Source organism: Python bivittatus, unplaced genomic scaffold, assembly GCF_059951505.1.
Source record: "Python bivittatus isolate LINGU-HERP-01145 unplaced genomic scaffold, Pbiv_v1 ctg000670_np1212, whole genome shotgun sequence".
NCBI lineage: Eukaryota > Metazoa > Chordata > Lepidosauria > Squamata > Pythonidae > Python > Python bivittatus.
The window spans coordinates 2,342,133-2,356,418 of NW_028277094.1; the positions used below are offsets into that span (position 1 = coordinate 2,342,133).

The 14,286-nt window shown below is 43.3% G+C and overlaps 1 protein-coding gene across 1 annotated transcript; it reads right to left on the reverse strand.

The window, feature by feature from the left end:
- Positions 1–273: 273 nt before the first annotated feature.
- CLIC2 (CLIC family member 2) lies at positions 274–11,659 on the reverse strand. The gene is made up of 6 exons (XM_007422650.3): positions 11,189–11,659; positions 7,000–7,109; positions 6,399–6,524; positions 3,693–3,799; positions 3,364–3,545; positions 274–3,064 (listed from the first exon to the last, which is right to left on the reverse strand). The coding sequence occupies exons 1-6, from the start codon at positions 11,243–11,245 to the stop codon at positions 2,903–2,905; spliced, it is 744 nt and encodes a 247-aa protein (XP_007422712.1). The 5' UTR covers positions 11,246–11,659; the 3' UTR covers positions 274–2,902.
- Between the last annotated feature and the right edge of the window lie 2,627 nt (positions 11,660–14,286).

Below are 14,286 nucleotides of genomic sequence, written 5' to 3' on the forward strand. Positions count from 1 at the left end.
CTTATTTTGGTTTGGGATTTATCAAACCCCATTTGCATCAAATAACCAAGCAATCTTTATGACACCGAGCCTCAAAAGAGTTCCATTATTTCTGGAAGGTGTTTTATGTTGGATCCCTGCATCGTTTGCATACAAGGTATGCGCTTAAGACCTAGAGAACCAGCTAGACCATTTTAGCTGAGTTTTTCTTTGATGGAAGAAACACTTGGAGCCTGTGTGTTTCTTTTACATATTAGTACCTGCCATATACAACATCCAAGTGAGCAGTGCAGGTTGTATATAAAATAAAGTTTATTATCATTACAGTAATACAAAGTAAACAGACACATCTATTTTCTTTTTTTTTAAAGCCCAGGATTTTCCTTTCTTTGCTGCAGAGGAAGTTGAAAAGCTCTTATAGATATTGTGACGTAGTGTTTTGTGACTCCTAATGCATCTCTCACATAAGAAACTCAGAAAAATGATTAGGTCTTTCCAAGGCATTTGCTCTTCAGTCATACTCAATTTCCCAATTTCCCTCAATTTATGAATACTTCTATCTCTGCTTTTATTATTCATGTACAGTATCTTGTTATGTTACCTATTTGTATGCTGGACAACTTCAACTTGCAAGACGCTTGTCCCCCGAGAGAGGCCGCAAGGTACAGCCTTGACACCAAGGAGCCGGGACATCGTTGTTGCAAAATGGTAAACAGGGTTGTAACAGTCTCTAAAGTCCCAACCAGGCAAGCAAAAACTAGCTTGTTAAATAAACCACAGGATTTGCATATTATGCTAAGATAAAAACAAACATACCCTATGATGGTTTAGGACAGTGTTTCTCAACCTTGGCCACTTGAAAATGTGTGGACTTCAACTCCCAGAATTTGGAGTTGAGAGTTGAAATTCGCACATCTTCAAGCGGTCACGGTTGAGAAACACTCGTTTAGGATAATGTACAGACCAGATTAATGGGAGTATTGCTGTCAGTCACCCCAGGGATACATAGATCTGCTTCCACCTCCAGCTCAGGGTATCCTTCTTACACATGTCACTGTCCCCTATTACAGACAGTCCTCATTTAGTGACTGCCTCTTTTAGTGACTGTTCTCAGTTACGACAATGATGAAAAAGTAACTTTATGACCAGCCCTCACATTTATGACCTTTGCCGGTCTATGAAGCAAAAGAAAGCTGAAGTCAGATCATATGCACAGTCATGGTTTCGGGTAACAACCTCTTCACTTAACAACCAAATTGCTGGTCCCAATTGTGGTCACTAAATAAGGACTACTGGTATTTAAAATGAGGGTGGGCTATTTGCTAATCCCAAGTTCCAATGACCCTGGATCCTTTTTCTTTTACAGTGTTCCCCCAGCATCGCCTCCATCCACATCTCTGGATTTCACGGGCACGACTGCGGAAAATCAGGGGCAAAATGGGCCCACTTTCTCATACAAGCCCTAGAATAGATTTAATGCAGTTGAAAGGAGAAAGAAGAAATGAACACCCAATTTTTTTTTATAAAAAGAGTCACTCCTCAGCCCCCTCTGCACCACCATCTCACCTATTGGGGCCCTTGTTCCTTCTCCCCCCAAATCCTTCAGGATAGTCTCCCCAGACTAAAGGCTCCCTGCTCTGGTCTTGAAAAAGAGCATTTCGCCCAACTGCAGTAGCTTCTCTGAGCCCTTTGGCTTCACTCTGCATTGCTGAGCAAAGCCAGTGAGCCTCGAGTTTGCATTTGTGAAGCGAGGATGCCTCGGGCCAGGTGGGCTTGATCTCGGGCGGTTTCAACCTGCCGTGACTTTCAGCAGCGCCGAGTCTGAGATCTCCCGCTTGGCAGTTTCCTTCCTTCCTGCCTTCCTTCTCAGCTCTTGATTTCCTTTTCGGAAGCCTACAAACCTGCCCTACCAATACATTCTCACAAGTTAAAGCAGGCAAACCACACCCACCTAAGAGCTAAGGAGGGCTGGTTCCACCACAGCTGCTTTCTATTTACTTTTACCAGCTCTTCCTCCTAAGAGCAGAGAAGGGCTGGGAGATTAACACAAGCCAACCCTTGAAAAGGGTTCAGGCAGAGGTGGGGAACTTACAGCCCTAGGGTGCGAGGCAGCCCTTGCCCTGATTTTAAGAGCTTTCTGCAAGCAATTCATTCAGATCTGCAAAAAGAACTTTCTGAGTCTTCTCTACAGTAGCTGCATGCTGCTGATCAGAAAGAGAACAAGAAAGGGCAGGAAGACCAAGGGAGGAGAGACTAGCTTGCCCAACCCTTTTGGACTATAGCCTCACCCACTGCTTGCTTCAGCCCTGGCCAGGAGAAGGACAAGGGTCCTCAACAGGGCAGGGTCTGCTCAACCCTCAGTGTTCCAAGTGCATCACGTGCAGACGTTTTTCAGAGCTTCTTCTCGTCAACCAGAGAGGGCACCTTTGGTGTTCAAGAGCGGCAAAAACAAGGATGGTGCTCAGGCTATTCACAGCCCCCAACCTAGAAGTCTGGGTGGGAAAAATACCGTTCCCAGGCACAGAGGCACCTAATGTTCCTCAATAGGGCAGTGTTTTATCAGCCAATATTTCTTAGTATCGGAAGTGTTGAAGAACTGCCTTGTTGCCCTGGCATCTCTTGTGTGTTGCTGGCTGGACAGAGCCTAGGACTCACCATGTTGGGGGATCAAATTTAGCTACTTTTGCTCCATGAAAAGGGGTGCAGGCGGAAGAAGAAACACCAAAGAAGAATCCAATATATACAGTCAACTCATGGGCGAAAGATTTGGCAGAAGAAGCTGAGTAGAATGATTCTCCCCCTAAAAAATACAAAGGATTTTTTTTTAAGGACTAGTATGTTAAGAGTGTCCAGTTTGGGGTCAGTATTGCACACCCAACTCCCTGGCAGACATTTGCAGGCACCAACTTCCAGAACCTGGTCTTTAGCTCATCTTCTTAGCCACGCTGGCATAGGTGCGCTCGATCTCCTCATCAGCTGGACAAGTGTGGCTGAATTCATTCCGGGCATAAGCATTGTGCAGATAGCGCCACAGTGCCGTCATCTCCAAGGGGATCTCAAAGTTGCGATACTTCTTTGCAGCAATCTAGAAAGTGGGGAAGAACCCATGAAGAGAAAGATGCCAGTGAGAAAATGAGCAGATCACTTCCAACATATTTTTGAAGTTTAACACATAAAGTTGATAATAAAGCTTAAAGTTATACCATTCTGGATATATGTTTTTCATTTGTCCATTTCTTTCAAAAAGGCAACTGCCAAACATTAAAATAAAGATGGGGGAGACTGCATTCACCACAATTGTGGATGAGAAAGGAAGATGGAACTTGGGCTGTAACTCATCTGAGAAAGTGGAATGAGGGCCATCAAAGACCAAGAAACATTCACCTTGATGATGTTGAGTTTTGGAAGCAGGTTGCAGTCTGCTAAGGTCATCCAGTTTCCATCCAAGAACCTCCGCTCAGAAACCAGAATGTCTTCTGCACAATTTTGGTCAATTTCTTCTGGCAGAGGGGTTCTTAAGTAATCATCCAAGCGTTGGAACTCTTTCAGCAAAGCTTTTTCCAAATCTGAAGCCCAAGAAGATGACATGGAAACCAATGAACCATTTGTTCACCTCTAGTGGATTAGCAAAACAGGCAAAGACATTTGGAAGATATCTTTTTTTTAAAAAATGCCTGCATGAGAAAAACATGTATATGTTCCCCCCTACTTACTTTTATTTGCTTCTTTATGAGGGTTCTTGATGTATGCAGAGAACTTGGCAAAAATGTCTCTGCCCACATCCATGGACTCCTTGTTTTTGGGAGTGAGCTGTGGGTACCTTAACAAGAAATGCAAGGTTAATTTAGATAGGTTTTCTACCACTCCAATGCAGAACACAACATGTTTGCTTTAAAATCACTCATTTGGAAAGAATTGTCTCAGTGAGCAGTGAGACAGGGTTTTAAAACAGAGAGCGTTATGATGATGCAACTGGGATCAAAAACCTGAATATCCAGAGCCCCAGAGAGGTAAGAAATAAGAATGTCCTTCTCTACCATAACAAAATAAGAGAACTCCTAACTCTTGTCAGAAGCAATTTATTCTAAGACAGCATTTCCCAACCATGAGTCCATGGATGTGATTGGACTACAATTATCATAAGGCCAAATCACCATGACCAGGGAGCAGGGAGATGGGAACTGTGGGATCCCACAAAACTGTAGGGTCAAAGAGAGGAATTCTGTAGCTGTTCACGCACCTAGGACCATAGAAATATTCAATTTAAGGGGATAGAGCCTAGCAAATTAAAAAAAAAACAGCTCCTGGAAGGGGTCAGGGCGACATCCAGAGATACTTAGCAGGGAAAAAACTGAATGCTTAATACAGTGTTGTCCAAACTTGGCCACTTTAAGATGAGTGGACTTCAACTCCCAGAATGGCTGGCTGGGGAATTCTGGGAGTTGAAGTCCACTCATCTTAAAGTGGCCAAGTTTGGACAACACTGGCTTAATACAAAAAGAGCAGGACTGTCTAGTTTTAAGCTGTGCCAAAAAAAGGCATTTCAGCCACTGTAGCTTGGATGGCGAATGGCATCAGAAATCTCCTTATCAGCTCTGGGGATTATTAAAGGTGCAGGTCTCCCTCTGCACCTGGGCAGAAAATTGGCACCTGGAGGCCAACAGTAACAGTAGAAGAACGAAGGAGATGGGAACAAGGTTCAAGTGTTCAGTGTTCCAGCTAAGCAAAAAAGAGACAAATAGGTAAATACACGCAATTAACATTTTTGACCGCTAGAGAGCAATGTTACCATGCCATCTACTTTCCTTATGGACCTTTTAGTGCCTTTCTGGTGAGTTTCTGCAATGGAACTGAGATTTGGAGCATTAAAAAAGAACGTGATTCTCCTGGTATAATCTATGGCAGTTTTATCATAGGGGATATGAAGGAGAGATGATAGTGCCTGCCCAAAAGGTAGATGCTTAGCTAGGATAATGATGGCAATGGTGTTTTCTGAAGAAATCCACATATCTTAAAGCTGCTAAGGTTGAGAAACACTGCTTTGATGGCTGTGCGATGTGTGAATACAGCTAGCCGAAGTATGACCCTGAGACGATCAGACGTGAAGGTTGCATTCATACAATATGATTTGACTGATGGTTTAAGAGCTTGTGGCTGCATTCATACAATGTTGTAAGCTTACTCCTTCCCCTCCACAAATTGTGTGAACCACCAAGTTGCATTCAGTGAATAGCAGGAAGCCAGAAAACAGCTTACAATTCAGAAACTGTCTATGTCTGATGACATGAATCACCTTAAGATGGTTCAGTGCAACCCAAAAAGGTAAGATGCCTTACACCTTCCTGCCATCTAAGTCTTTCCAGGTCCTGACACCTGTTGCTTTTCTCTGAGCATGCTAAGATTTCATGCCTGAATTTGTCCTATGAAACAAATCTTCTCCCTGCACCCTTTCTATAAGCCTGCACCCTTGACCCCATGGAATGTGCCAAATATCAGAGGATTATATAGTTTAGTGAGTTTTCTGCCACCTTTACTGTCTTGCTATCTCTCTCTCACACACACAAACACCCCCCCCCCCATGTGATAGATTGCAAGGAAGGCTCTCCTTTGGCGCTCTTGTCCTTTAAAGAGCCTCCTGTTTACTGCAGCTGCAGTCAGACAATTCAGACCGTGCTTGCCAACAATGAGCGCATCTTGGCCTCCCTCCGAACCTTTGGAGCTGTTTCTTTTGGCTCAGTGACTAGTTTTCAATCCTTAAAAAAAAGGGGGGGGGAGGGGAGGGGACTTTTCTGGACATCTCTGCCTCTGCGGCCCTACAAAGAAACACAGAGCTATCCATGTAGCCACCATTGTGACCTTTCCTGTGGCATCTTTGCTTCCCTGCAAGAAAGCTCACCCATCTTTCTCTTCTTCCTAGCCCTTCCATTCATCCTCTGTCTGATATTCAACTTCCTCTTATTGTTTTTAATCTCTCTGGCCACCACATTTCCTCCCTGATCCTGGTGGGAAACAGATGGCTCTTACAAGCTGTCCCTCTCTCATCGAGGGCTATCAGATCGCAGCCTCTCTGCCAGAGGTCATCTCTGCAATATGCATCTTCATCTTTTTGGTCCTTCCATGTAAGCAGAGTTCAGATGGCCGAGTTTTCAGGCAGAGCTTAAACGTCATCTCCTCTGAGCAAAGCAGACCTCTCTCCAGGGCTTTGAATGTGCCTGGCTTTATTTAGATTTAGCCTTGCTTGGAACCTAACTTTGAACATGAAAAACCCAAAAGGGCCTTTTCTTCACAACAGTGTCTGCTTCCCAGTAATGCACATCTGAAGTAGGGTGATAGAGACAGGGAAGGGGTGACCTTTTCAAAGAAATCTGTAGCAGGGAGTAAGAAATTGAATGCACACTGGAGATTGGGAATGAAAATACTTAGGTGGCAAGAGTGTCTGCTCCAGAAAGTCCTCAATCTTCAGAAAATCCGTTTTCAGCTCCTTGTTGAACACTAAGAATGGAGGATTGATGCCTGGGGCCAAATCCTTCAGCTCATCAGGTTTCCTAAACAGTAATTACAACAGAGAGGAAGAAAAAAAAATCACGATGCTCCTGGCCTTGATTTTATCCCCCCACCTCACATGCCTTCTTTTTTTCGCTAGATCATCCTTCCTCTTTTGTGGTTTAACTCCTAAGAATATGTAGAGATCCACCTGCAAAGGGTGGATAAAGATCTCAATCGTCAATCTTGAAAAATAGCCAGTTTGTACTAGGTTTGCCTATGTTTTGGTGCACACTTGTACAAATACATCTACAACTGTGTCTGTATTTCCCAGACATACTGCATTTTTTATCCATCTTTTTACAAACATGGGCATCTTTGTGCAGACTTTTTCTTAGCATATCTTGCAGGGTTTCGTAAAAGGGCACATCGCAAATAATAAGCCATTTTCAGATTGTAGATCGGTTTGAGTATGAGACATTAGTTCCGTTCACAATTGAAGGCAAATGCATGAAATGTCTTCTCCGTTCCTCTTACCTTGTCATATCCACAGTTGTGACATTAAATCTGACACCTTTCAGCCATAACACCATAAAGAGGCTTTGACAGAAGGGGCAGTTTCCAATATTCTCCCCATCCAAGCCAGCCTGCCATAGAAACAATGCAAAGTAAGAAAGCAATATATTTGTTTGGGGTGACACTTTCACCCCTGATAAGCAAGTACAATGGGTGAGGATTGTCTAGCTTTCCAGATGCTGGGTCTCCCCTCTCCACGCAGAGGTTAAGCCCCTGCAATTTCAGGCTAGCATTTCTTTTCTGTTTTAATGAACTCAGCAGAGGAATGACACCTGGAGGACACTGCAGCTCCCTCTTCTGTTGAGAATGCTTGGATGTTTGAAACACCGAAAAACCCCAAACCTTCCTGCAGACGTTTCTTCACTAGGCTAGGTAACATCATCAATGCATGGGGGAGTAGAGTTTGCTGTCGTTTATACATGACCACTTGTCCAACCAGCCTTAATTAACTTGATGGAGAGGTGGCGTTTTCTTTAAAAAGGGCAAAAAAACCAAGCAAACTCATCTTCATTCCCTGCTGTGCCTTGAGAGCATCCTACAGATGATGTTACCTAACCTAGCAATGGAGGAAGAGGAACAAGCTCAAAGAACATCAAGAACCCAACAATTCAATCCTGAGTTCCATATTTTCTCCACAATGACAAAACAAAACCCAGATGGGAATTAAAGTACCAGTGGGACCCCATATTGCACACTTCCTTGGTCATTCTGTCAGCCCCTCTAGGTAGACCAGATCAAGAAACAGACATCACGTAGGTCTAAAACTACTTTTATTAGAATGGCTAAAGTAACAGAATCTGGCCAGTCTGAATGTGCTTCCCCTCCTCCCTCTTTTATCTTCATTAAGGAGGCACCTGTCTTGGGCATTTTTCTAAATCTCTTTCTTCATATGGGTTTAAGCCATGTTTAGCTGTTTGTTGCCTTGATAATGGATCTTCTCTCTCTCCTTTAAGGCCATTTTCTTTATCAGTGTTTCTCAACCTTGGCAGCTTTAAGCTGCGTGGACTTCAACTCCCAGAATTCCCCAGCCAGTCGTGCTGGCTGGGGAATTCTGGGAGTTGAAGTCCACGCAGCTTAAAGTCACCAAGTTTGAGAAACACTGCTCTATATTTTCTACATATTTGTTGCTGCGTTTCAGGGATGGTAGCAGTAAGAACATCCATGGGCTGACTTGAACCTACTTCTGAGGTTTGGGAGCAAAAATTATGGCAATGTGGAAGGGACTGAAGCTTCATGCTGGCAACTATTTTCTAGCACACAGGGTAGGCTGAAGGATTTCGGAGCTAATGGAGTCACACTGGTAGATGGGAGTTGGCTCACTGCAGAACAGAGCATCGTTCTCCAGCATCATTTCTGTTCCCAGAAATACCTTGGGCCCTGTAAAAAAACAAACAAACCCTGGTCCTGAGAATCCACCCACCTTCCCAGAAACAGAAATCAGATCAACTGTGGGAGCAGGGACCATCTTAGGTATTAGAAAAAAATAGCAAGAGGCAACCCCACCAGTTTCCTGATCCATAAGTAGTTGCTTTGTGATAGTCACACCCATGATGGCAGCCGTTTTATGAATCAGGAAGCCCTCCCCACTCCAAACAGGGCAGCTACTGTGTGACGGTCCCTCCACCCAACAATTCCCAGCCCTCCAAATAACCCCACAGCACCAGAAGATTGTGAAGCTTGGAATGGTGAAGATCAATGGAAGAGGAGAAATGATGGTTGTGTCCTTCACAATGGAAGCACTCCACACAGCCATAAAAAGACTCACTCAGGAGTACATGAAATCTGGGTCTGAAATGACCCAGTTGTACCCTTGAAGGTGAGATCTGGATTAGGGACTTCTCACTCCTCTCTTGCTCCTGCATTGCCTCTCCTTCAGAGGGTTGGGCCAGTCCTGTTTCAGGCCAACCCCTAGTGCCCGAAAAGATCTTTCCTAGCTGGAAGCAAACATGATTGTTTTGTGTTGTTTTCAAAGCAAATAGCACACTGTTTCCGTTTCCTTAGGTGCGGGCTGGATCAGGGGTGAAAGCAATACCGAAAACTCCCAATGTGGCTTGCCAGCCTATTGTAGCCATCTTCATCTTCACAAAGATGTGAAGAAAGGTCTGTGATTGTGAGTTGTTCAGGAAATGAGATAAAGGATTGCTGAGCACAGGCAGTCCTCCCAGTTGGACGTAACACAGCGTGTTGGTGGTGTTGGCTTACAGCAAAGGAGGGCGGGTGGGGGGGGGAACCCCAGAAGGAAAGGTGGGGAAGGAAATACACGAATGTTTTCCCTAAGAGTCATTGGAGACTTTCTTCATTCTTTTTCCTTTCTATTCCTTTTGATTAAATCTTTATAAGGAAGCGGTAGCTTAGCTAATCAGAATTTTCCATGAATATCCTCTTAAACTCTGAAAATACGACATGGCTTCTCACAAGTTTGCTTATTTCCCTTCCTCTTCCCTAAGTAATAGATGCCTGTTTTAAGGAAAAAGAGAGATTCTCTCCCTGAATAATGTCCTAGTTTATAGTGTTAGCCGCTTAAATACAGGAAGGGTTCAAGTTTACTGTTTTTGTTGCAGAATTGCAAATTGGTCCACCAGCTAGAGCTGAGTGCAAAATTGCAGAAAATGAAAGAGAATCAAGGCTATTGCACAAATGAGGAACCATAGATAGTTCACCCGTTGCATGAGGCCTTTGTTTGCTGAATGATCTTTTTTTTTTAATCAATCACATTCAACTCAATGTTCAAACATGTGAAAGCATAACACCTGGTTTACAAGCCATAGTTTGGGTTCACACAAAATGCCAAGCCAAAACAGTATGGTCTAGTGCAGTGTTTCTCAACCATGGCAACTTGAAGATGGGTGGACTTCAACTCCCAGAATTCCCCAGCCAGCCATGCTGGCTAGGGAATTCTGGGAGTTGAAGTCCACCCATCTTCAAGTTGCCAAGGTTGAGAAACTGCATCAATTTTCTGAACTGGTTGCTCTTTAGATTTGTTGAGACCAAGCTAGGAAGGTCTGTCCCTGCCACTACAGAAAACTGCATATATATTTCAGTGCAGTTTTTGATTAACAGAAATTTGCCATTGCTACTTACAAATACAGTCACTCCCTGCCCAAAACTCTGATCTAGAAAAAAAGGAAGAGGCTGGAGTTGAAGGTAGTTCTAGTCCAAGACAACCGAAGTCATCAATAAGGTGAAAGGTGAATTGTATTATAGCCACAGCTATAGAAAGAATGAATATGTCTTTAAAAATAAGAGAAAGGATGGGATCTTTTCTAAGTACCCCGCCCAACATTATTGAAATACCACCACATTTATGGTTGCATCCGTTTTTATGGATATGAATTCATTTCATCAGAACCGTACTAGTGCATGGGGTATGGTATTTGCACATAGTTGTTTGGGGAGGGAGAAAGGAAAAGGAAGAATAACAAATGAACATTAGAGAGAGAATTACTTCTTGTTAATCACTAACTCAGGCACAGTTGTCCTGTGAGTCGGTTAACATGCGGAGAAAGAAAACCCCACCTCTGTTTTTCCCCCTCTGTAAGAGGATAGTGTTCAGTTTGCTTGTGAATTCTAACTCAGTTCAAGTTCTTGTGTCAGCGTTCAAGATGACTACAGTGACACAGTAGTGCAGGAACACTGTTCAGTATAAAGTGTGAGCTCTGGCTAGATCTCACAGGACTTTCCATCCTACCTCCTCATCTCACCCATGCTACTTCTACCTTTCTGAAGTAGTAAGAATCAATTCCAGTGAGATCTCTAGGGGTCTTCACCCAACATCTGTTGATGTCCAAAGAAGGGTTTTGATCAGCAACTTGAACATTTGTTCAGCTCTAAACAAGAGGCCCACGTTCTTAAGCAGGGTTTTTGATGGCCACATCCAAGCACTTAATCAAACAATTGGCGAAATAAAGCTCATTAGAAAACAAATGCCCAGAAACCTTAATTTAATCCATCAACATAGTAGTATAGTTACATAATTTTAGACTCTAGACTTAAAGGTCTTAGCCACCCACAGTCATGGACATTACGTTTATGATTTCCTGTTGTGGTCTGCCAGTCCGGTGATATTCTGCCCCACAACCTCCTCATTCTGCTGAACAAGGCCCCTGACATCTGCCCCACAGTCCTACCCTTGCAATGAATAGGAACTGACCTTTACAAACAGTTCAATCTCTGGTTCCTTTAGGGGATTACGAAGCCAACTTGCCATCCTCTCTTTAGCTGGCCACCAACTGTTGCTGAGAACTTTCTTCCACCACCGTCTGTTTACCACCAGCCTTCACCACCAACGCAGTGGGGAATTTTTCAGGGCAGGGCCTGTCTAGGAGAGATGGTGGCCCTGCGTGGCTCAAAGCCCATCGGTTGGAAGTGGTTTTGCTTTTCCTCTCTTCTTTCAGGAGGCTAAGCCAGAAGTTGTGGCGAGGTGCAGAGTAACCTGCTACAAGCAAGAGGGGGATCTCTGTAAAGACCTCCCATCCATGACTCAGCAACACGGTTTATCAGAAAGCCACATAGCACGTTCTTCTCTGGTATATCAAAAAAGCCAGATGTCTAATTCTCAGAGAAACAACCCAGAATAAGTCCTTCGCTGGACTGCCACTCCACAGCTGCCAGAATTTCTATAACAGGAAGTGAGCCGGGAAGCATCTCATACCTCAGTAGATAGAGAGGTCACTAACTTAACATATTCCTGCCGTAGGAGAACTCCTCTACCCTGGGACATCCTACATTTTACTTACAAACCCGATGAACTTTTATGTAGCCAAATGGCACTGTCCATATACCAAAGGAATTATGTAACAGACCTGGGGCAATTCCTAACTTTTCAGAAATGAAGAATATAATTTGGGGGTGGAGACCTCTTTTGAGATGAGCTGCTAAATGATCCCATTTCCCAACCAACTCTAACCGGGGAAAGGAGAAGATTGACTGTTGAACTAGAAGTAGTGGAATGGTGTTTCCAGGAAGAGAGCACGATTGGGTATCTTTCTGAATAAAGGTACTCCATTCTACAGCACTTGGTTACTAATGGCACATACACAATTCGATGGATGCATGGATGGGTGGCTGGCTGGCTGGCTGGGTGGGCAGCTGGGTAGGTAGGTAGGTAGGTAGGTAAATAGATGGATGGGTAGGTAGATAGATAGGTTGGTACATAGGTGGGTGGGTGGGTGGGCGGGTAGGTGGATGGATGGATGGATGGATGGATGGATGGATGGATGGATGGATGGATGGATGGATGGTTGGATGGATGGATGGATGGATGGATGGATGGATGGAGACAGATGACAGACAGGCAGACAGACAGACAGATAAACAGACCTGAGGGAAGGGGGGATGGAATGGATCCTGAAAGAGAGTATAGCTTGCTGACTGGCTGACGTTCTCTGTACCGCTTGTCAACTCACTAACTCAGTTTACTGCACCATGTGTACATGTGTGCAGGCGCGTGTTTTAAAACTCAAATACAACGAAATCTTTCCCTTTCCTTTGAAAAGGCAGAGCTCCGCTTCCGAAACAATTTAATAAAGCACACACATTGGAGGAAATCACCCTGCTGCTGTTGTTTTTTCCTTTTCCAAAGCAAACCACGAGGAAAAGCTGGCGATATCTGTCCCTTTACATTGCATTTGGAGATAAGAGCCTTCTTTCACAGCTCTGCTTAAAGAGCAGCACTGGCTCTCTTCTGGAAACATTGGCCCCTTGTTTTTCTGTCCTTGTTGACCTCAGTTTCTTCACCCAGCAGAGTCTCTGGGAGGGAGCTGAGATGGCTAAACTGACTTCTTGGATCAGAGAAAAGACATTATGAAAGTTTATTGCTGACTGGAAACCCCTTTTGCGTGAAACGGGAAAAAATGAACTTATGATTTATGGTTTCGATGGTTAGACAGGATAGATTATAGAAAGAAGAGAGTTCTGTTGTAGCCATAGAGTAGGAGGTAAATTTATCATTGTACTTATAATTGCTGTAAAGAAGATCGGAAGCTACTTCTTTGTCTCTCTCTTTTTTTCTTTTCTATTTTTCTTTTACTTTTTTTTCTTTCTTGCACTTCTAGCTTTCTTTCTGATTTCTTTCTTTTTCTTACTTTATATTAGTTTGTATTCGTTTTTCTCTTCCTTTTAAATTTTTTAAATAAAATTATATTTTGAAAAACAGAGTCTGTGGGAGGGGGCAGATCAGACAGTATCTTCAGCTATAGTGCATTGGCCCAAAATATTTATTTGCTGCTGAAAACTTCAACTTTTTAAAAGTATGTCAGCCAGAAGCATTAGTTTGCTGAAGCATCTAGAAAATGCCCTTAAATATGGACAAAAGTTCTCTTCTACCAAATCTGTCCTTTGAACTTTCAAACTATGTATCCCTTTGCACATTTTTAAAGATCTGACATATAGCGTACTGTGAGAAATTGAAACGGCAGTTTCACAAATAGAAAATACTCAAGATTCTTGGGGATTGATGGAATGTAGATATTTGATTCTAACGAAGCCTCATTGAAACAACACCCCATACAGTTCAACCCTATACATATTTACAAAGAAATACGTTCTGCTATTCTGATGCTCAGACGGACGGACAGACGGATGGATGGACAGGTGGACAGACAGGCGTCTGTCCGTCTATCCATCTGTCCGTCCGTCTGTCCGTCCATTCGTCCATCCATCCATTTGTCCATCCGTCTGTCTGTTTGACCATCCGTCTGTCCGTCCGTCCATCCATCCGTCTGAGCATCAGAATAGCAGAATGTATTTCTTTGTAAATATGTATAGGGTTGAACTGTATGCTGTGCTCTTTCAATCAGGCTTTGTTAGAATCAAATATCTATATTCCATCAATCCCCAAGAATCCTGAGTATTTTCTATTTGTGAAACTGCCATTTCAATTTCTCACAATATGGACGGACAGACGGATGGATGGGCGGGCGGGTGGACAGTTGCTATTGTGGAGTCTTTCCACTTTAAATCATTCCTTTTCGCAGGCATATCTCTATTTTTCATTTAATTTCTTGGATGATCATTGTGCAATACAATCATTTAAATGAAAATGTAAATGTTGAATGGATAGATGCTCTACTGCAGGCCTCTATGGCTTTCAGATGTTGCTGAACTTCAACTTCCAGGGGGATCTTGGAAATTATATTTCAGCAGCATGCTTTTCTGTGCTCAGTTGGAAATACAAAAGTGGCATCATTAGGAAATAGAAGCAAGTTTGATTAAGGAATACCCAAAGAGTGATGTTACCATATATGTGAA